General features: G+C 50.8%; 1 protein-coding gene across 1 annotated transcript; it reads left to right on the forward strand.

Annotated features, from left to right (window-relative positions):
• Window positions 1–1,299: 1,299 nt before the first annotated feature.
• On the forward strand, window positions 1,300–21,708 carry PRRT1B (proline rich transmembrane protein 1B). The gene is made up of 5 exons (XM_032419013.1): window positions 1,300–1,309; window positions 18,310–18,473; window positions 18,516–18,743; window positions 19,576–19,719; window positions 20,881–21,708. The coding sequence occupies exons 1-5, from the start codon at window positions 1,300–1,302 to the stop codon at window positions 21,028–21,030; spliced, it is 696 nt and encodes a 231-aa protein (XP_032274904.1). The 3' UTR covers window positions 21,031–21,708.
• Window positions 21,709–22,865: the final 1,157 nt, after the last annotated feature.

Genomic DNA, 22,865 nt, shown 5'->3' on the forward strand with positions numbered 1-22,865 from the left:
CAGTCTGACATCTTAGTTCTTCTCCCTGAATCAATTCCCTCACTGTTTATTTCTGACGTCAGCTTTTGAATTCTCAAGGGTGTTTTTGTTTTGTTTAATGAATGTTCTTTTTTATAGTGTCTTGTTCTTGTTTCATGGATGTCTTCTGGAATCTCTGAGGATCCTGAAGAAAGGTTTTAAAAGTTTTCTTCTCTGCATGCTCTGTTTACTCATAATTTCTTCCATGTGTTTAATCTGTGCCTCTCTCACGTGACCTGCTTTCTTTAGATCTACAGTGGGGGGCCCTCGCCTGATGAAATCTAAGAGCAGGGGACTAGCCGGATGGTTGGAAATTCTGAGTGTGTGGGACGTTTGCTAGGCCGAGTATTTTCATGCAGGAAACCCTGGTATTTCTGTATCTTTTCTCTTGGGCTGGTCATCGTCCCAGGAGAGGATTCTGCTACTCCTTGCCAGGAGGGTGAAAGCCTATCCGCTAGCTTTCTCTGAGCCAGCAATAACCACAGCAATTGTTCAGAACTTAGACCAACAAAATATTTTTTTCAGGCGGAGTGTTTTGTCCCTGACATAGTTTAGAATCACTGTCGGTGATGATGAAAAGCAGAACAACTTCTAGTCACTTTCAGCGTCTTTAAATCCTCTTCCAACGAGGCAGCCCCTGTGGCTGGCGCCCACCACGGCGTCCTCTCCCGTCCACATCTGGGTGTACAGCTCAAGCCCTGCCCGCCAGGACCGCCACCCCACCACGGCGCACCCCCAGCCCCCAGGGCTGCGCGCGCCCCCGAGCCTACCAGGCGCTTCTCCTCTGGTCCCCGGGGACCTCCCTTCCGCTCTGGGGAGCTCGGCTAGGAATTTACAAAGACCTCTGGCCGCTCGGTGTAGCCCCTCTAGCCTTATCTAGGTGTTCGCACCGGGCCCTGCTCCAGGTTCCCCGGTCCGGCAAGCTTCACGGAGCAGACACGCACACACGTTGTTTTAAAAACTGAGATTTCACGTGAAACTCTTCCTTTCTGGCCTTTCTTGCTGCAGAAAATGGAAAGGCCGGTCGGGCAGCCGCGATTCCCCGGGCTCGTGGGCCACGCCGGTGTCGCCGTGCGCTCTCGGGTCCCCCGGCCCCTCCCCCCACCCCCACCCCCTGCTCGGCGCGCGCGGGGCCACCTGCTGGCGCAGCGGCGGGCCATCAAGGCGGTCAATCATTAACCGGCCGCGCAGCCGCCACCAGGAAACCCGAGCCCGCGGCGCCAGGCGAGCCCGGCCCGACGGCGGCGGGAGGCGGGGCGCGGGCAGCGGGCGGCGTGCGCCATGGACGCAGGTGAGGGCTCCCGGGGGTCCCGGCGCCGCGGCGGGGGGCGGACCCGGGAGCTCCTCCCGCGGGGCCCAACCTGGCCCTGGGACCCCCTCCTCCAGAACCCAGAACGCCAGGAGGATGCTATGGAAAGTTCTGGCAACTTAGGCGGCGCTCCTCTCCAGCTCCCTGGGCGCCCCTGCGGGAGGGGAGGGGGAAGGGCGGGCAGCAGGTGCCCCGCGCCGGGCCACTTGGGGGGGCGTTTTCCCCTCTTCTCCCCCACGCCCCGTCCTCCACCTGGTGACTTTGCCCGCCCCTCCGGCCACGCAGAAGTTCTTAGAGCGAGGGCAGGGGCCCTGGCCGGGGGTGGGCTGGGCTGGGCTGGGGGTGGAGGACCGAGACGGGGTCGGGGAGGGAGCCGCGGCGGGAAGAGACCGCACGGAGGCCGGCGCGATGGAACGGGGTGCGGGGACGGAGCAGAGAGATGGGCAGCAAGGGCGGGGCCGAGAGAGGCTCGTTCCGGGAGCTTCGACGGCCCCCCCGCCCCGGGACCGGGCCCTGTGCTCGGGAGCCCCAGGCTGGCGGGGCGGGGGGCCGAGGTGGGGGATGCGCCCGGAGCTTCGGGTGGGGGGGGTTGCGCCCGGCGCCGCCCGCCCTCCGCCCCCCTCGCGGCTGGAATGTCCGCGGAGGCTCGGGTGTCGAGAACCCGAGAACCCGAGGCCGCGGGCCCAGCAGCCCCGCCAGCAAATTTATTTACTCTGCAGCCCTATCTCCGCGCCATCGGGCCAGGTATTTGCCCCGGCGGGGGCCCCGGGAAGCTGCGGTTTTTGTTATGATAATTGGGGCTGTGCCGGGCCGGCCTCTGCGAGGGACCAGCCTCTGTGAGGGACCGGCCTCCGGAGCGCATCTGCATCTGGCGGGGCCCCCGGGGAGCGGCCGTCGGCCTCCCTTCGCGCCCCTGTGCAATGGGGCAGGTGCCGCTGACCATGACCTGAGACACTAGAAGAGAGCGGGCAGGGCTTCACGGTTCTTATTTCGAAGTGATTGTTGCTCTTCCCATTTCACAGATGAGGCGTCTGAGGTATGGAGCGCGCGTCAGGGGCCTCAGCTGGTGCAGCCAGACTTCACGCGTTTGCTGGGCCCCGTCCGCGTTCATGCCGATGGACTGTCGGGGGGACGGGGTGCAGGGCCCGGCACCTCATAGATGCTCAGTCATGGTCGCTGCAGGTCATGGCCTTGCCATTAGCCTTCACCTGGACGTGTTACCTGCACAGCTTCATGCGCTCGGCAGCCCCCGGGCGCCTGAACCTGCTGAAATCGTGATCTTTTCATAGGGTTTGTGTACAGAACTGCGTTTCCGAGCCCACAGCACTGGTCCGTGGTAGGTGCCCCACAAGAGCGGCCTGGCTGGGTGCCTCGGTGTATCCCCTACGCAGAAGGCCGTTTGGGGGCTCCGTGTGGAGGGGTGGCGGCTTTGAGTAAGAAGAAGCCTCCCGGGCAGACAGCAGACAGGACTTCCCTCCATCCCCCAGTGTTGTAGGCTTGGTTGTTGAAGAACCCCAGCCCTTGGGGGCGGCAGTGAGGTTGGGGCCCTGGAGTTCTCAAGAGCATCTCACGAGGCCTCTACAGGGACTGGGGTCTGACTGGTGTCTGTCGTCCTCTTCCAGTCTCTTCCTAACCTCAGGTCACAGTAGCCAGTGAGGAGCACTTTACCCCCATTTAATCCCAACGGCAACCCCAGGAGTTGGTGGTGTCCCCATTTTAAGGGTGCGGAAACTGAGAGGCACAGGGAGGTGAAGGGGCCCAGGCGGCATGGTCCCTGGGCTCCAGCTCTTGAGTGGCACCAGCCCGGAGGAGATGAGGGGGGTCTGCTGTGCCTGTCACTCCCCATGTTGCTCTTCCCGCCACCCCCCTGCACGCTGTCAGGCCGGCACACCTCCTCAGTCCTGCCCGGGTCTGGCCACTTGCCCACGTCCCTCCCTTCTGCTCAGGCCACTGTCACCTGTCCCTCTGTCCCCCCTGCTTCCTTCCTGCTCGCGTTCCGGCCACTTCCCGCACTTGGCTCTGGTTGCCAGAGGAAACCTCCTCTCTCAGTTCTCTGTTGGCTTATGCTGTGTAACAAACTAGCCCAAACTGAGTGGCTTCACACAAGCGTGTAGTGTTTCTCAAACTGCTACAAATATTTGTGTTTGTGTGTGTTTAAATCTTCTTGGGCATTTACATGTATTTTTTTAAAGATTTTATTTTATTTTTTTAAAGATATTATTTATTTGACATAGAGAGACCAGAGGGGGAGCAGGAGAGGGAGAAGCAGACTCCCCACTGAGCAGGGAGCCCGATGTGGGGCTCGATCCCAGGACCCTGGGGTCATGACCTGAGCCGAGGACGGCAGACACTTAATCCACTGAGCCACCCAGGTGCCCCTGCTACAGATATTTGTGAACAGGTCTTTACGTGGTCCTATTTTTCTCTCGGGTCCATGCCTATGAGTGGGGTAGCTGGATCCTATGGCAGGTGTATGCTTAACTTTTAAAAGGAACAGTTGACGTGTTTCCCAACGTGGTTTCACTGTTTTCCTTTCTCACCCGCTGTGCCTGAGAGCTGGGGTGTTGGGGTCAGCATTGTCGGTGGTGGTTAATCCCAGCCCCCCAATGGGTGTGTAGTGATACCTCCTGGTTTTAGTTGGCATTTGTAATTCTGATGGCGTTTCTGGCGACTGCTGACACCGAACATCTTTTTTATGTGCTCATCGATCATTTGAATATCCTCTTTGGTGGAGTGTTCACAAATCTTTCATCCATTTTCTCACTGGGATGTTTGACCTGCTGAATTGTGGGAGTTTTTTATGCATTGTTGATACAACTCCTTTGCCTGATACATGTGTTATGAATATTTTTCTCCCATTCTGTGACTTGCCTGTGTATGTTCTTACTGATGGTTTTCTTTTTTTTAAATATTGGCTTACAAAAAAGTCCCAGTGTTGTTAACGTAGAGTGTTATTAGTTTCAGGTGTACAATATAGTGATTCAATAATTCCATAATTAGTGCTCATCAAGATAAGTGTCCTCTTAATCCCCACCACCTATTTCACCCATTTCCCCCCCTCCACCTCCCCTCTGCTGACCATCTGTTTGTTCTCTACAGTTAATACTCTGCTTTTTGGGTTGTCTCCCTCTCTCTCTTTTCCCCCTTTGCTCATCTCTTTTGTTTCTTAAATTCCACATATGAGTGAAATCATAGGGTATTTGTCTTTCTCTGATTTATTTTGCTTAGCATCATACTCTCTAGCTCTATCCATGTCATTGCAAATGGCAAGATTTCATTCTTTTTTCTTTTTTTTTAATTTCATACCTATTTAAGAGTAGAGTGAGAGCACGAGCAGGGCTGAGGGGCAGAGGGAGAAGCAGACTCCCCCATTCCCCACCCCCCACAGGGAGCCCAATGCGGGGCTCCATCTCAGGATCCCAAGATCATAACCTGAGCCAAAGGCAGACCCCCAACCCCCTGAGCCACCCAGGGGCCCTGATTTCATTCTTTTCATAGCTGAATAATATTCTCTCTCTCTACCACCTTTTCTTTATCCATTCGTCTACTGATGGACACTTGGACTGCTTCCATGTCTTGACTATTGTGAATAATGCTGCAGGTAACCCTTTGAATTAGATATCCTTTGAATGTATCCCTTTGAATTAGTGTTTTTGTAATCTTTGGGTAAATACCCAGTAGTGGAATTACTGGATCATAAGGTAGTTCTGTTTTCTTTCTTCTTTTTTTAAAAATTTAAGTAGGCTCCATGCTGGGAGAGGGAGCTTGAACAGGGGACTTGAACTCACGATCCTGGGATCAAGACGTGAGCTGAGCTCAAGTCAGATGCTTAACCAACTGAGCCACCCAGGTGTCCCTGTGTTTACTTTTTTGAGGCACCTCCATACTGTCTCCCACAGTGGCTGCACCAGTTTGCATTCCCACCAATAGTGCACAAGGGTTCTTTTTCCTCTACATCCTTGCCAACCCTTGTTGTTTCTTGTGGTATTGATTGACTGATGTGATATCTCATTGTGTTTTTTTTTTTTTTAAGATTTTATTTATTTATTTGACAGACACACAGTGAGAGAGGGAACACAAGCAGGGGGAGTGGGAGAGGGAGAAGCAGGCTTCCCGCGGAGCAGGGAGCCTGATGTAGGGCTCGATCCCAGGACCCCGGGACCATGACCTGAGCCGGAGGCAGACTCTTAATGACTGAGCCACCCAGGCACCCCTCATTGTGGTTTTGATTTGCATTTCCCTGCTGATGAATGATGATGAGCATCTTTTCGTGTGTCCGTTGGTGATCCGTATGTCTTTGGAGAAATGTCTAAAAATGGGCAGAAGACATGGATAATGATTGTTTTTTTGCGTGTGTTGAGTTGTAGAAGTTCTTTATGTATTTTGGATACTAATCCTTTGTCATGTGTGTCATTTGCACATATCTTCCATTCGGTAGGTTTTCTTTCAGTTTTGTTGGTGGTTTCCTTTGCTGTGCAGCTTAGTGATGTCTTCTGAAGAGGAAAAGTTTTTTTGTTTTAATTTTGAAGTCCAGTTTACAAATTTTTTCTCTTATGGATCATACTTTTGGTGTCATATATAAGAAATCTTTATCCATCCTAAGATCCCACAGATCTTCTATGTTTAATCTAGGAGTTTTATAGTTTCAGGTATTACATTTAGGTTTATGATCCCTTCAGAATTATTTCCTGTGGATGTTGTGAGGAAGAGTCAATATTCACTTTTTTCCATGCAGGTAATCAGTTGATCCTATTTCAGTTATTAAAAAGGCTTTTCTTCGGGGCGCCTGGGTGGCTCAGTTGTTAGGCGTCTGTCTTCAGCTCGGGTCATGATCCCAGGGTGCTGGGATCGAGCCCCACATCGGGCTCCCTGCTCTGCGGGAAGCCTGCTTCTCCCTCTCCCACTCCCCCTGCTGGTGTTCCCTCTCTCACTGTGTCTCTCTCTGTCAAATAAATAAATAAAATCTTTAAAAAAAAAAAAAAGGCTTTTTTTCCTTCACTGAATTGCCTTAGAAACTTCGGCAAAAATCAACTGACCGTGTGTGTGTGTGTGTACACGCGCGCTTCATTGACGTGTGTCTATCATTTCATTTGTAATGAACCATCTGGTTTATCTTGGATTTATAGTAAGTCTTGAAATCAGGTAGATTCTTCCAATTTTGTCCTCCTTTTGAAAATTGTTTTGGTGATTCTAGGTGCTTTCTATTTTTGTAAAAATTTTAAAATGAGCTTGTCACTTTCTATATCTTAAAAAAAAAACCTGCTGGATGGGGCACCTGGGTGGCTCAGTCGGTTGAGCGACGTTCTCTTGGTTTTTGGCGTGGGTCATGGTCTCGGAGTTGTGGGATCAAGCCCTGCATTGGGCTCCACACTTGTCGAGGAGTCCACTTGGGATTCTCTCTCTCCTTTTCCTTCTGCCCCTAGCCCCACTCTCTCTCTTTCTCTCAAAAAAAAAAAAAAAAAAAATCTTAGAGAAAAAAGACTGCTGGAATTTTGATTGTGATTGCAATGAATCTATAGATGAATGTGGAGAAAATTGTTAAGAGTTTGAGTGTTCTGAACAATGAACATGGTATATACTTTTCCATTTATTTGGGACTTCTTTAATTTATCAGCAGTGCTTTGTAATTTTCAGTGTAGATGTTTTGGAATTCATTGGTTCAATTTATTCTTAGTTATTTTCCAGTTATGTTGGTGCTACTGTGATTTGGATTTTAGTTTTAATTTGTTTTCCAATTATTTGCTAGTAGTGCATAAGAACATAATTGATTCTGTATATTAGCCTTGTGAACTTTGACTATATTAAATCCATATATTCATTTTAGGAATTGGTGTGGATTTCCTGGATTCTCTATATAACAAGCAAATCATCTGCAAACAAGGAGAGTTTTACTCCTTTTGCAGTCTGTGATTTTTATTTCTTGTGCCTTATTGATATGGTGAAGCCCATCAGAATAGTGTTAAGTAGAAGTGGTGAACGTGGACATCCTTACTTTGTTTCCGATCCTGGGGAGAAAAGGGAAGCAATTTGGTCTTTTACCATTAAGAGTGTGGTTAGCTGTAGGCTTTTCACAGATGCCCTTTATCAATCTGAGGATACTCTCTACTATTATTAGTTTGTTAAAAGGTTGTTTGTTAACCATTAATGGGTGTTGGATTTTGTCATGTTTTCTCTACATCCTTTGAAATGATAATATGGTTTTTCTCCTTTATTCTGTTAATATGGTGAATTATATTGCTTTTTTTGAATGTTGAACCAACCTTGAATAATCCTGTTTGATGGTGAGGTATTTTTATGTATTGTTGGATTTAATTTGCTATTTATTAAGGATTTTTTTGTGCTTATATTCATGAGGGATATTGGTCTATAATTTTCCTATTTTGGCTTTTGGTGTCAGGTTTATGCTGGCTTCATCAGATGAGTTGGGCAGTGATCTTACCTCCTCTATTAAAAAAAAAACCTGTGTAAAGTTAGTGTTATTTTCTTCTTTGAGTGTTTGATAGACTTTAACAGTGAAACCATCTGGGCATAGAACTTTTCTGTTTTTGATAACAAATTTAGTTTCTTTAATAGATATACAATTATTCAGGTTTCCTGTTTCTTGGGTCAATTTTGGAGAGCTGGAAAGAGAAACTTCTTTCACCTATGTTGTCAGATTTGTTGGCATAATGCTGTTCATAGTATTCTCTTAATTTTCTTTTAATGTCTGTAGGATCTGTGATGATAACCCCTTTTTCATTCCTGACATGGTTATTTGTGTGTGTGTGTGTGTTTTTTAAGATTTTATTTATTTGACAGAGACACAGAGAGAGAGGGAACACAAGCAGGGGGTTGGGAGAGGGAGAAGCAGACTCCCCACAGAGCAGGGAGCCCGATGTGGGGCTCGATCCCAGGACCCTGGGATCGTGACCTGAGCCGAAGGCAAATACTTAACTGACTGAGCTTAACTGACTGAGCCACCCAGGCATCCCTGGGTTTTTTGTTTGTTTGATGTTGTTGTTTAATTCTAGTGATTATAATGGGTGTGAGGCGGATGGGTGGTTTTAAGCTGTGTTTGTGGTTACTTTGTTAGATGATGACAGAAAACTAATACATACCTTTATTCCTCAAGCACATTTTCTTTAGGTCTCAGTTTCTGGGTTGGCCATTCTTTCGGCACTGTAAGATCCCGATCTATTGTCTTCTGACCTAGCTGTCTATCGAATGTTTATGGAAGTTCAAGTTATTTCAATAGAGGTCTTGCATTTTCTTCTGCCTTCTTCTGTTTTCAAGACTTTAGTACTATTATTGGTTTCGAAAAGTTATAGGAAGATGCATTTAGTTTACCCCAGAGTCCCTGCTTTGGATTTTCCAAGTTTTATGCATCTGTAAATTGGTCTTTGACCAAATTTGTGAAGTTTGGATCTGTTAGTACTTCAAATATATTTTCCCCCCAAGTCTCTCCTGGGACTTCACTGACCCATCCATTTAGACCTTCTTGTGTTACCACACAGGTCCCTGAGGTTTGGTTCTTTTCCTTTTTCCTCCTTTACTTTCTTCTTTCTGTTCTTCTGATGGGTGTGTCGCACCTTCAGAGACTCGTTTTTACCCCCGTCCCCTGCCTTCTGCTATGGAGGGCAACCGATGAATTTTTAATTTGACATGATATGCCTTAGTTGAGAATTTCTATTTGGTTCCTTTTTAAAGAATTGTTTCTATTCTCTGTTGAGAACTTATTTCAGGCATATTTCTCTCTCTCTCCTGGAGCACAGTCGTGACGGCAGCTCTGCGGGTAGTCCCCGCAAGTCGGTCCCCTCGGGCACGCCTCTGCTTGTCCGGCTCCTCCCGAGAGGACCGGGCACATCTTCCTGGTTCTTTGTGTGGCACGTTATCTTGTACCGTGTCCCGGACCTTGTGACTATTAGGTTGTGTAGATTCTTAGCCCCGTTAGAATTCCCAGGGAGATGTTGATTTGTTGTGTTTTAGCCGGCAGTCAGCCGTGGCTCTCAGATCCCGAGTTCTGTGGCCCCTTCGTGAGTGGGGCGTCCAGCTGTGGTCCAGTTTTCTGTCTCTTTCTTTTTTTTTTCCTTTTTCTTCTTCTTTTTTCCTTTTCCTCCCCTCCCTTCCCCTCGCCTCCCTTCCCCTCTTTTCTTCTTTATGGGGCGCCTGGGTGGCTCAGTCGTTAAGCGACTGCCTTCAGCTCAGGTCATGATCCCGGGGTCCTGGGATAGAGCCCCGCATTCGGGCTCCCTGCTCAGTGGGGAGCCTGCTTCTCCCTCTCCCACTCCCCCTGCTTGTGCTCGCTTGCTCTCTCTGTCAGATAAACATTTTATTTATTTATTAGAGCATGCATGGGGGGAGGGGGAGAGGGAGAGAGACCGTCTTAAGCAGACTCGACGCTGAGTGAGGAGCACGATGTGGGGCTCCATTTCCTGACCCTGAGATCATGACCTGAGCCGAAACCAAGAGTCGGATGCTTAACTGACTGCACCACCCAGGCGCCTCTTGGTGGTTCTATTTTTAATTCTTTCAGGAGGCTCTACTGTTTCTCCTCGTGGCTGCACCAGTTTGCATTCCCAGCAGCTGTGCACAAGGGTTCCTTTTTCTCCACATCCTCGCCAACACTTGTCATTTCTTGGTTTTGATGCTAGCCACCCTGATAGGTGTGATGTGATGTCTCCTTGCAGTTCCCTGGTGATGACTGATGTTGAGCATCTTTCCATGCACCTGTTGGCCATCTGTATGTCTTGTTTGGAGAAATGTCTATTCAGGTCTTCTGCCTATTTTTTACTTGGATGGTATGGGGTTTTTGTTTTTGCTATTAAGTTGTATGAATTCTTTGCATATTTTGGATATTAGCCTGTTATCAGATACATGATTTGCAAATATTTTCTCCCATTCAGTATGTTGCCTTTTCATTTTGTCAATGGTTTCTTTGTGCAGAAGCCTTTTAGTTTGATATAGTCCCACTTGCTTATTTTTACTTTTCTTGCTTTCATTTTGCTTTTGGTGTTAAATCCAAAATATCATCACTAAGACTGATGTCTGGAAGCTTTCTGCCTATGTTTTCCTCCAGAAACTTTATGGTTTCAGGTCTTAAATTCAAGTCTTCAATCCATTTTGAGTTAATTTTTCTGTGTGGTGTAAGAAAGTGGTCCAGTTTCATTCTTTTGCATGTGGCTGTTTTCCCAACACCATTTATTGAAGAGACTCTCATTTCTCCATTGTCTGTTCTTGGCTCCTCTGCCGTAAATTAATTGACCATATATACATGGGTTTATTTCTGGGCTCTGTTTCATTGATCTATGTGTCTGGTTTATTTTTTATTTTATTTTTTTCAAATTTCATTTAAATTCTAGTTAACATACAGTGCAATATTGGTTTCAGGAGTAGACTTCAGTGATTCATCACTTACATACAACACCCAGTGCTCATCACAATTGCCCCCCTTAATACCCATCACTTATTTAATCCATTGCCCTGCCCACCTCCCCTCCAGCAACCCTTGGTTTGTTCTCTAGAGTCAAGTCTTTTTTTTTTTTTTTTAAGATTTTATTTATTTATTTATTTGAGAGCAAGAGAGAGCCTGTGGAGCAGGGGGGAGGGGCAGAGGGGGAGGGAGAGGAAGAGGGAAAGAATCCCAAGCAGTCTCAGTGCTGAGTGTGGAGCCCAAGGTGGGGCTCAATCTAACGACTCTGAGATCACGACCTGAGCTGAAACCAAGAGTTGGACTCTTAACCGACTGAGCCACCCAGGCGCCCCTAGTCCAGAGTCTCATGGTTTGTTTCTCTCTTTTTTTTCCTTCCCACATATTTATCTGTTTAGTTTCTTAAATTCCACATATGAGTGAGATCATAAGGTATTTGTCTTTCTCTACTTATTTTGTTTAGCATAATACATTCTAGCTCCAACTACATTGTTGTAAGATTTTATTTTTTGATGGCTGAGTAATATTCTAGTGTGTGTGTATATATATATATATATATATGATATATATATATATATATATATATATCATATATATATATCACATCTTCTTTATCCATTCATCTGTTGATGGACATTTGGGCTCTTTCCATAGTTTGGCTATTGTGGACATTGCTGCTTTGAACATTGGGGGTGTATGTGCCCCTTCCAATCTGTATTCTTGTATCCTTTGGGTAAATACCTAGTTGTGCAATTGCTGGATTGTAGTGTAGCTCTATTTTTAACTTCTTGAGGAGCCTCCATACTGTTTTCTAGAGTGGCTGCACCAGCTTGCATTCCCACCAACAGTGCAGGAGGGTTCCCCTTTCTCTGCATCCTCGCCAACACCTGTTGTTTCCTGTGTGTCTTTTTTTTTAACAATCTCTTTGTGATATAGTGTGAAATCAGGGAGTGTGATGCCTTCAGCTTTGTTCTTTCTTGAGATTGCTTTGGCTATTCAGGGTCTTTTGTGGTTCCATACAAATTTTAGCATCATTTGTTACATTTCTGTGGAAAATGCCATTGGGATTTTTAAAAAAAGATTTATTTATTTGAGAGAGAGAGCACAAGCAGGGGGAGTAGCAGAGGGAGAGGGAGAAGCAGACCCCCGCTGAGCAGGGAGCCCGATGCGGGACTCGATCCCAGGACCCTGGGATCATGACCTGAGCTGAAGGCAGAGGCTTAACCGCCTGAGCCACCCAGGGCCCTTCCACTGGGATTTTGATAGGGATTGCACTGAATCTGTACGTTGCTTTGGGTGATATGAGCATTTTAACAGTGTTCTTCCAATCCATGAGCATGGGATGTCTTTCCATTTATTTGTGTCTTCTTCATTTTGTTTCATTAATGTTGTCTTCTCATTTTTGGTATACAGGTCTTTTACCTTCATGGTTAAATTTATTCCTGGGTGGGGGGCGCCTGGGTGGCTCAGTTGGTTAAGCGTCTGACTCTTGATTTCAGCTCAGGTCATGATCTCAGGGTTGTGAGATCGAGCTCTGTGTCGGGTTCACTCATGTGGTGGGCATGGAGCCTGCTTTAATTTCTCTCACTCCCCCTCTCTCTGTCCCTTCCCACCCCTTAAAACAACTTATTCCTAGGGGCATCTCGCTGGCTCAATCAGTGGAGCATGTGACTCTTGATCTTGGGGTTGTGAGTTCGAGCCTCATGTTGAGGGTAGAGTTTATTTTAAAAGAAGGATACATTTATTCCTAGGTATTTTATTCTTTTTCCTTTTTGTGTGTGTGTTTTATTCCTTTTGGTGCAATTGTAAATGGGTTGTTTTCTTTCTTTCTTTCTTTTTTTTTTTTTAAGATTTTATTTTTAAGTAACCTCTACACCCAAAGTGGGGCTCAAACCTATAACTCTGAGGTCAAGAGTCACATGCTCCACCAGCTGAGCCAGCCAGATGCCCCTAAATGTGTTATTTATTTTCTTTTTAAAAAAAATGTGTTATTTTCTTAATGTCTCTTTCTGATAGTTCATTGCTAGTGGATAGAAATGCAATAGATTTTGTGTATTGATTTTGTATCCTGCAGCTTCACTGAATTCATTCATTAGTTCTAAGTTTTCTGGGGAGGCTTTTAGGGTTTTCTATATATGATATCGTCTCATCTGCAAATAATGAGTTTTATTTCTTCCTTTTCAATGTGGATGCCTTCTGTTTCTTTTTGGTGCCTAATTGCTGTGGCTAGGACTTCCAGTACTATGTTGAGTAACAGTGGTGAGAGAGGGCATCCTCGACTTGTTCCTGATCTTGGAGGAAAAGCTTTCAGCTTTTCACCAGTGAGAATGATCCTAGGTGTGGACTTGTCATATATGGTGGCCTTTCTTATATTGAGGTGTGTTCCCTCTATACCCACTTCATTGAGAGTTTTTATCATAAATCGATGTTGACTTTTGTCACTTTTTCTGCATCTATTGGGATGATCCTATGATTTTTTTCCTTCATTTTGTTAATGTAGTGAGTGTATCACATTTGTGTGTGTGTTGAACCCTCCCTGGAATCCCATTCCACTTGGGTCATGGTGCATGATCCTTTTAATGTATTGTTGAATTTGGTTTGCTATCGTTTATTGAGGATGTTTGCATTTGTGTGAATCAGGGCCACTGGCCTGTGATTTTCTTTTTTCTTTAAGATTTTATTTATTTGACAGAGAGCGAGCACACACATGCAGGGGGAGAAGCAGGCAGAGGAAGCAGGCTCCCCGCTGAGCAGGGAGCCCGATGCAGGGCTCGATCCCAGGACCTTGGGACTATGACCCGAGCCGAAGGCAGATGCTTAACTGACTGAGCCACCCAGGCGCCCCGGCCTGTGATTTTCTCTTCTTGTGGCCTCCTTGTCTTGTTTTGGTATCAGGGTAATGGCCTCGTAAACTGAGTGTGGGCGTGTTCCCTCTGCTTCTATTTTTTGGAGGTGTTGGAGGAAGACTGCTATTCATTCTTTAACTATTTGGTAGAGTTCATCAATGAAGCCATGTGGTTCTGGACTTGTGTTTGTTGGGAGGTTTTTGATGAACTGACTCGGTCTCCTTACTAGTAGTTGGTCTGTTCAGTTTTTTTTTAATTTTCACGATTCTGTCTTGGTAGGTTGTATGTTTCTAGGAATTTATTGACCTCTTCTAGGTTGTCAAATTATTGGCATATAATTGTTCATAGTAGTCTCTTTGATCCTGCGTGTTTCTGTGGTATCCGTTGTAACATCTTTTGTTTTTGATTTTTGAGTCTTTTTCAAACCTTTGTGAGTCTAGCTGTAGGTTTGTCAATTTTATCTTTTCAAAGAACTAGCTCTTAGTTTCACTGATCTTTTGTCTTTTCAGTCTCTATTTATTTCTGCTCTCATCTTTGTTATTTCCTTCCTTCTCCTATCTTTGGGGTGCATTTCCCCCTAACTTCTTGAGGTGTAAAGTCAGGTCATTAATTTGAGATTTTTTTTCTTGTTTTTGGTTAGACATTGATTACCATGAACTTCCCTCCTAGAGCTGCTTTGGCTGCATCCTGTACGTTTGGGATGTTGTATTTCCATATTCATTTGTCACGAGGTTTTTTTGTTTTTTTTTTAATTTGCCTTTTGATTTCATCTTTGACTCAGTGGTTGGTCAGCAGCATGGTGTTGATTCTCCACATACTTGTGACTTTTCCAGGTTCCTTCCTGTAATTGCTTTCTAGTTTTGTACCACTGTGGTTCGAGAAGATCTTTGGAAGGGTTCAGTCTTGAATTTATTAAGACTTGTTCGTGGCCTAACGTATGTATATTCTGTACTGGTGAACGTTTCTGATGTGCTTGGCAACGGTGTTTATTCCCTTGGTTTTGGGTGGAATGTTCTGTGTAGTTCTAAGTCCATCTGGCCTGACATGTTTAAGGCTGGCGTTTCTGTATTGATTTTTCTGTCTGGATGATCTATCCGTTGATATATGTGGGTATTGAAGTTTCCTACTATTATAATATTGGTGTCTGTTTTTTCCTTTTGGTCTGTTAATATTTGCTTGTATATTTAGGTGCTCCTGTGTTGGGAGCATATGTGGTTATATGCTATACCCTCGTGTTGGACCTCTGTATCATGTAATACCCTTCTTTGTCTCTTATTATAGTCTTTGTTTTATGTATGTATGTATGTATTTATAGACCAAGGGCTAGCGGGCACATGCATGCGTGGGGGGGCGGAGAGGGAGAGAACCTTAAGCAGATTCCATCCCTAGCGTTGAGCCTGACACAGGGCTCAGTCTCACGACCCTGAGATCATGACCTGAGCCGAAACTGAGAGTCAGACCCTTAACCGACTGAGCCACCCAGAGGCCCCACAGTGTTTGTTTTAAAGTTTACTTTGATATAAATATAGCTGTGCCAGGTTTTGTCTGGTTTGCAATTGCACGGAGTACCTTTTTCTATCCCTTCAATTTCAGCCTGTGTGTCCTTCCATCTGAAGTGAGTCTCTTGTAGGCAGCATACAAATGGGTCTTTTTTTTTTCCTTTCAGACACTCAGTGTCTTTTGACTGGAGAATTTATGCCATTGACATTAAGTTAATTTTTTTTTTTTAAAGATTTTTATTTGAGACAGAGAGAGAGAGCCGGCAAGAGGAGGGGCAGAGGGAGAAGTAGGCTCCCCATTGAGTAGTTATTTTTTAAATTTTTTAATTTTTTTAAGATTTTATTTATTTGACAGAGAGAGACATAGCAAGAGAGGGAACACAAGCAGGGGGAGTGGGAGAGGGAGAAGCAGACTTCCCACGGAGCAGGGAGCCCGATGCGGGGCTCAATCCCAGGACCCTGGGATCATGACCTGAGCCAAAAGCAGATGCTTAATGACTGAGCCACCCAGGCGCCCCTATTGTTCTTTTTTTTAAGATTTTTTTTCAATTCATTTGAGAGAGAGCGAGAGAGCCCGTGAGAGCACATGAGCTGGGGAGAGGGTCAAAGGGAGAGGGTGAAGCAGACTCCCTGCTGAGCCACAGGGTGGGTGGCATTGACATTTATTTATTTATTTATTTATTTATTTATTTATTTATTCATTCATTTATTTATTTATTTATTTATTTATTAAGATTTTTATTATTTGACAGTGAGAGATACAGTGAGAGAGGGAACACAAGCAGGGGGAGAGGGAGAGGGAGAAGCAGGCTTCCCGCGGAGCAAGGAGCCCGATGTGGGGCTCGATCCCAGGACCCTGGGATCATGACCTGAGCCGAAAGCAGTTGCTTAACGACTGAGCCACCCAGGTGCCCCTGCATTGACATTTAATTTAATTATTGATAGGTGTGTACTTATTGCCATTTGGTTAATTGCTTCTGGCTGGCTTGGTGGTCCTGTTTGGTGGTCCTTTATGCTGTTCTAGGTCTGTCCCCTACAAATGCAGCTCAGGGGTGAGTCCCATGACCCGCGTGGATCCGGTCTGGGATGACTAATCATCCTGGTTTGTCTGAGACTAAGGGTTTTCACAGGATGTGAGATTTTTAGTAGTGAATCTGAGAAAGTCCTGGGGAAACTGAGATACACTGGTCACTTCAGTTCACCCACAGAAGCAGGGGATCCCTCTCTGCAGCTCCTTCCTTTCTAGGTGTTGGTTTGTATGCTCCTTGGGAGCTTCTTGGGTGTGATCCGAAACTGGCCCCCTTACACTGGAAGGCGGGGAGAGACTGAAGGGAGAGGGGGGCCAGGTGGGCAGGTGGCAGGGTTAACGAGCAAGGGGACTCACAGACAAGGCTCGGCTCGTCGCGGGGGCCACGAGGTGGGTAGGTCCGAGGACCGAGGCACCCGCCCACCACATCTTACGAGTCTGTATAGAGAGGCCTTAACTGGGTTCAGTCACAGATACTGTCCGGATGGTCTCAGCATCACGTCTTCAGGCTGTGACCTCGGGGCCGCCTCCGGGAGTGAGGAAGGCAAGTGGGACCCACGTTCCCAGGACCGGGAGGGGGGTGAGGAGCCTCTGAATGCTGGGGTCCAGCTGCAGGGTCATCCACGGTCACATCCCCTCCATGACATCCCCTAACACAAGAATTTCCTTGCTCTTTCCACTCTGCGGGGCCCTGTCTTACTTCTTCCAGCCAGAATGTGACAGGGTTTCTGGAGGGTTTTTTTTTTTTTTTTAAGAGGTTTTATCCATTTATTTGAGAGAGAGAGCGAGAGAGAGCACATGAGAAGGGGGAGGGCCACAGGGAGAAACAGACTCCCTGATGAGCAGGGAGCCCGATGCAGCACTTGATCCCGGGATCCTGGGATCATGACCTGAGCCGAAGGCAGACACTTAATTGAGCCACCCAGGCGCCCCTCTGGAGGGTTTTAATCACCTGTCCTGCCCCATCATGTTGCTCTGGGTGGCACCTGGAGGTTTGAGGGAAATGAGAGAAAGTATGTGGGAACCCACACCTTTGAGGGTCACTTCTCTGTTTCCACTCCACTATCTGTCCACTTTTGGTCACTTTTCAGTGTTTTCAGGTAGTTTCCTTTTGTATTTTGTTTTATTCATTTGTCTCAGAGAGAGAGAGAGAGAGAGCGCGCACAAGCAGGGGCAGTGGGAGAGGGAGAAGCAGACTCCCCGCTGAACAGGGAGCCCAACGTGGGGCTCGATCCCAGGACCCTGAGATCATGACCTGAGCCGAAGGCAGACGCTTAACCAGGTGTCCCTCCTTTGGTATTTTGTCTAGAGTTTGTAGATATGAGCCACAGGAGACACAGGCTTTTATTTATTTTTTTAAGTAAATTCTGCACCCAACATGGGGCTCGAACTCACGACCCCAAAATCAAGATTCACAGGCTCCTCTGAGCCAGCCGGACGCCCTTGTTTAACCATAGTATTTAAAAAGCCTTTCTCTTGGGGCGCCCCCCTGCATCTTCACCGTTTTTAAGTGCACAGTTCAGGGGCATCAAGCCCGTTCGCACTGTTGTGCGGACCCTACCACCATCCGTCCTCCCGAGTACTTCCATCCTCCCCGACTGAAATCTGCCTCCATTAAACACTGGCTCCCCCTCCTTCTCCAGCCCTTGGTAACCTGGAGAGAAAGGTTTTTGAAGCCTCTACTTGGAAGTTGTTTTTAAAAATATTTTACTTATTTACTTGAGAAAGAGAGCTAGCGTTTGGCCCTTAGTGGCCTCCTGGCTCTTTGAGGTCAGTCCATTAGCCGGGGTCTTAACCCTGCAGCACCCCGTCTCCCCGGCCTCTCAAGCCAGGAATCTGTTCGGCTCGGCTCATCTCGGAGCAGCTCTCCCGCGGCCCTGGCCGGACCCTTGCCTGGTCCGGGCTACCAGCAACAGGGCAGTGGGCGCAGCAGGGGCGAGGCCCGTGTTCTAGCCCGGCCTGGTGACGCACCGGCCGTGTGACTGCCAGCAAGCCCCTTCCCCCCTTGTCCCACGCTTACACTTTGGGTCGATTCTTCCAGCGCCCCGCGGGAGAGGCCTGAGTGCGGGAGATGGGCAGGGTGGGGACTGGCAGCGTCCTGGACTTCCTCCCTGGAGGGGCTGTGATTTGCAGCAGGGAGCGGGGAGGAGTCCCACCTGGCTCAGTGGCGCTTGGGGTTCACAGCACCTGGCGTTTATTTCCAGGAGGGGATGCAAAAGGGGGCGGCGGCCCCGCAGCCTCTGAGGACCCCCGGAGCCCTGCGCTCCCGCAACTCCCGCGCCGCCCGCAGCTCCTGGATGAGGACGGAGGGCCCAGTGAGGAAGTGGCCGCAGATGGGGGCAGGGCCCCGGCCCCGGAGGACCCCTCGGCCGACGCCCAAGCCGAGGCCGTGGCCGCGTCCCCCACCCAGGCTGAGGCTGCGGGGGAGGCCCGGCAGGGGCCCAAGGTGGCAGCCGGCGGGGTGCCCAACATCGGCTTCGTAGGCGAGCCCCCGCCCTACGCGCCGCCGGACCCCAAGGCAGTGCACCTGCTGTACCCGCCCTTCCCGCAGGGCCCGGTCCTCTTCCAGCCTGGGCCCTCGCCCCAGGCCCTGTACCCGCCGCCCGCCACGCCGCCGCTCTTCGCACCCTTCCCGGTGGTGAGTGGGCCCGGCCCCCCGCCTCCCCCACACCCCGGGACACCCGGCGCCACGCCCACTTACTTCCCACGCAGCCCCCCCAGCCCCCATCTCCTGCCCCCCGCCTCCCACTCACCCCGGGACCCCCTGTGCCACAGGCACTTCCCACGAATCTCTCCTTGCTGCCCCCCACTCACCACCACCCCCCTCGCCAGGGGAGAGGTTGGCACATGTAGGTGATGAAAAGTCACGACCCCTGCAGAGGGGCTTCAATGCCCAGATGAGGGAAGGGAAAGGATTCTGCAGCCTGGGGGGGTGGGCGAGCCTGGAAGGCTTCCCAGAGGTGGGGGCGTTTGAGCTGAGTTCTGAGGGGTGAAGAGGAGCTTTCAGGTGGAGAGGAGGAGCGGTTCTCTGGGCACAGGGCTGGAGGGTGGCCAGTCCCCCCCCCAGTCACCTGGGGATGACAGGCGTCGGCTCAGCTTAGTGAGGAGGACAGGGTAGGAGGGTGGGGACCCTAGTGAGGGCCCCAGGGCTTTTGGGTGGGAGGTGACTTGATTAGATTTTTAGAAAAGCCGAGAGACCCTGGGGTGCCTGTGGGGGAGAGCTTAGAGGCCCCCGTGGTGGGAGCGCAGTCAGGGCAGGGAGAGACGGAGATGGCCCCCCCTGGACTGAGCGGTTTATAGAGGGCAGAAGCCAGAGGACTCCTGGGGCTGGTGACAGGCGGGGGGTTGCGGAGCTAGAAGGCAGAGGGGGGCCCGGACCTGACCCCTCGGTGACCTGCAGCCTCACTGGGCGGGCGGTGGCCCTGGATGGCTGTGTCCTCACCGCAGTGTGGCGGCCTCTGTCCCCGCAGTACAACGGCCCCGTGGCTGGCATACCAGCCCCTGCGGCGGTGGACCGCAGGCCCCTCCCCAAGGACTACATGATGGAGTCCGTGCTGGTGACACTCTTCTGCTGCCTGCTCACGGGGCTCATCGCGATCGTCTACTCCCACGAGGTAGGTGGGGGTGGTCAGCCCGGGGCCGCGCTCCCTGCCCGTGGCTGGCAGGGCCCAGCTGGGGGGGGGGGGGGGGCCCCCCCCGGCCCCCCCCCCCGCCTTCCCCGGGGGGGGGCCGGGGGGGGGGGGGGGGGGCACACAGCCCCTGGCCCAGCCACCAGCTTTCTCAGGAGGGTGGCAGGAACCGGGGGATCAGTGCTCGGTTGTCCGGGCGTCCTTGTCCCTCTTGGATGGCCACCTCCGCCCCTCCTGTCTCTGCCCCAGACCACGGGAGATCTGCACTAGAAAATCCCGCTAAACCAGTTTCTAACAAGGGTGTGAATGATTGATAAGGCCCAAGGAACTGCCTGCCTCAGTGGGAGCTTGTGTTCAATGGGGTAGAGACTGTCACCCACCCACACATTTCTACCCATCTCCCTCTATCCATCTACTCCTCTGTCTACCCACCCATCCATCTGCTTACTACCTCCCTAGTCTCCATTCATCCCTCCATCTGTCCACACGCTCTCCCACTCACCTATTATCTGTTAACTCAGCCACCCACCTGTCCCTGTCTACCCACCACCATCTGTCCATCTGTCCGTCCGTCCATCCATTATCTGCACAGCTTCCTTCCTTCCTCCTGACATTCTTGACCAGGCATGGGGTTGGTCCCTGTGGACCCAGTGATGCCCGTGTGAGGATGTTCCAGGAAACAGTAGCAAGCCTTTGGGGGCTTCTGCGCAAAGCAGACCCGGCCGTGGCCCTGACGTCCCCGTCGGTCCGGCTCACCCCGTCATGAAGCTGGGATGGTGGGGAGAAGGCAGTTCTCAGGACTGCGGGGAGGCGGGAGTCTGGAGGCCACTGGCCGCCTGCCTGTGAGTTCTGGCTCCAGGTGGGTCACTGAACTGAGCCTCTGTTTCCTCCCCTGCAGGGTGGGGGCAACAGCAGCCCCAGTCTCAGGAGGGTTGTGAGGGGGGCAGGGGAGGCCGAGGCTGTGGCTCGGGGCCCGGCCCGCGGGGCAGGTGCCCAGGAGCGGGCGGCCGTGGCCTCCCTGGCTGTTGCTGCTTCCCACGCGGTGGCCCGGGCAGGTCGCAGGCTTCTCAGGGTGCCCGCAGTCCGGGCTGCATGGGGGGGGGCGCGGGGGCTCCGCGTCCACGCCCGGCCTCCGTCTCGTTGCAGACGCGCGCCGCCCTGAGCAGGGGGGACCTGGCCCAGGCTGAGGAGGCGTCCCGCAAGGCCCGTTCGCTCGTGCTCTTCAGCCTGCTCTTCGGGGTCTTCGTGTCCACCAGCTGGGTCATCTATGTGGTGGTGGCGCTCTACCTCCCCTGAGAGCTGCTGGCTCCTTCGGGGATGCCGGGAGGCACAAGGACCCCCAAGCTGGACAGACTCTTGCTGCGGACTGTGACCCCCGCCGCTGGCCATCGGTTGTCTACGGAGGGGCCCCAGGGCCAGAAGAGGGTGGGATGTGCCGCCCCGGGCGCACCTGCAGCTGGGCCCCAGCCCCTCCAGGTGGCCTCAGGCAGCGTCCTAACCTGAACTGGGCCCAGGCCCACCGGAGCCCCCATCCTCTGTGCTTCCTCCCAGGGTCTTTCCAGGGCTGTGCTGGCTGGGCCCCAGGGCCCTTCCTCCACCTTATGCCCAGGAGACCATCAAAGGGACCAGAGCTGTCTTTGTCCTCAGAGCCATCCAGAAGGACACTGCCAACTCCAGCCTCCTCCCACCTGCAGCCGGGCCTGGTGACTGCCGGGCAAAGCTGCTGGCGTTTGGTCCTCCCTGTGGAGGAGCTGAGTGGCCTCCTCTCTCCCCGGTAGCTCCTGGCTGATCGTTCTGAGCCCCTGCCCCGTCCCTGGAGACAAGTCTCATGCTGACTCCGTGTCCAGAAACCAAGGCCGCCGTGTCTGGTCAATAAACAAAAAGCAACCCCCTGGGCGGAGCTTCACGTTGCTACTTCCTGGCTCCCTTGCAGGGCGCGTGGCAGCATCTGTCCCCAGCTGGGCTCTGGGGGCTCCCCTGGCTGCCCCTCTCTGACGCTGTTCGCATGAAGGCAGCTGGGGCAAGGGTCTGTTTGTTGTTCACGTTGTGTGGCCCCTCTGAGATGTGACCCACTACTCATGGGGCTGCTTTACCAGAAACTTCTTTCTCCCCTCCTCCCCGCCTCCTGCTTACTTCCTCTGTCTGCAGTCTTTCGGCTCTGCCCCACTCCCACTCCGTGCACATTTTCTGGTCCCTCCTTCTGTCCCTAACTTTATCGCCCACCCATGGAGGATCCACTGGGTCCCTGTGTGGCGAGGGCCACCCTGACCGGGGAGCACTCAGGTTGCCCTAGAGGCTGCTGGATGGCCTATAGAGCTGTACGTGGGTGTCCCTGCATCGTGCTTGGTACCCCAGTCCAGTCAGCTGTGGTCCTGAGAATGGCCTTCCATGTTAGCGAGACTCAGAACAGTCTGCAGAGGAAGGGGGCTTAGGGAGCAGGGAGTGGAGGCCCCCTGCGGCTCCCCAGCCCAGTGACCTTCTCGCTTGGCCAGGCCCCAGCCGCAAGAACAGTCCTTGCCTTCAAGTTTCTGGTTTCTTGAGCAAATTGAGATTTCCCCATCTGTAAAATGAGGTGGCGGCAGTACGACCTGTCCCTGGAGTTGTGGGCAGACTCGGTGGAGACCGCATGGGTGTTCAGCACAGCGCCTGGCTCATGGCGAGTGCTCGGAATGGACCAGCTGCGTAGGGATGGTGGGGATTTCTGTAGGGAATCCCACAGCCAAAGGTTTTGGGAGAGCAGGGAGCAAGGGTCTTACCCTGGGCTTAAGGACAGCCAGGAGCTTCCCAACCAGCAGGGAGAGAAGGCCATTCATGGGCGTTTTCCTGGGAAGGTGTCCAGATTCTCAAAGGGGTCTGTGACTCAAGATAAAAACCCATCTGCACAGAGAGGAGGAAGGCCCCCCGTCCCTCAGCTGAGCCACTCAAGAAGGACCACTCGAGTGAAGCCAAGTGATTTCTGAGCACCCACTGTGTGCTGCTCACAGCCCTGCCACCTGAAGCAGGGGTACGTCCGTCTCAGCCTGGAGATGCTCCGGGGAGCCGAAGAGACACGGATGGGGACGTAAGTGGTGAGCGAGGATGCTGGGGGGGTTGAGAGGTGACCTCCTGTTGGAGGGCACAGGGCTGGCCCA

The sequence above is a fragment of the Phoca vitulina genome, unplaced genomic scaffold (genome assembly GCF_004348235.1).
Source record: "Phoca vitulina isolate PV1807 unplaced genomic scaffold, GSC_HSeal_1.0 scaffold21, whole genome shotgun sequence".
Classification (NCBI taxonomy): domain Eukaryota; kingdom Metazoa; phylum Chordata; class Mammalia; order Carnivora; family Phocidae; genus Phoca; species Phoca vitulina.

Excerpts from the sequence above, each read along its gene's own strand:
- PRRT1B (XM_032419013.1), top strand. Across the intron at positions 18,474-18,515 it reads CGGCCCCGGAGGACCCCTCG|GCTGAGGCTGCGGGGGAGGC; the intron begins GCCGACGCCCAA and ends TCCCCCACCCAG. Across the intron at positions 19,720-20,880 it reads CGATCGTCTACTCCCACGAG|ACGCGCGCCGCCCTGAGCAG; the intron begins GTAGGTGGGGGT and ends GTCTCGTTGCAG.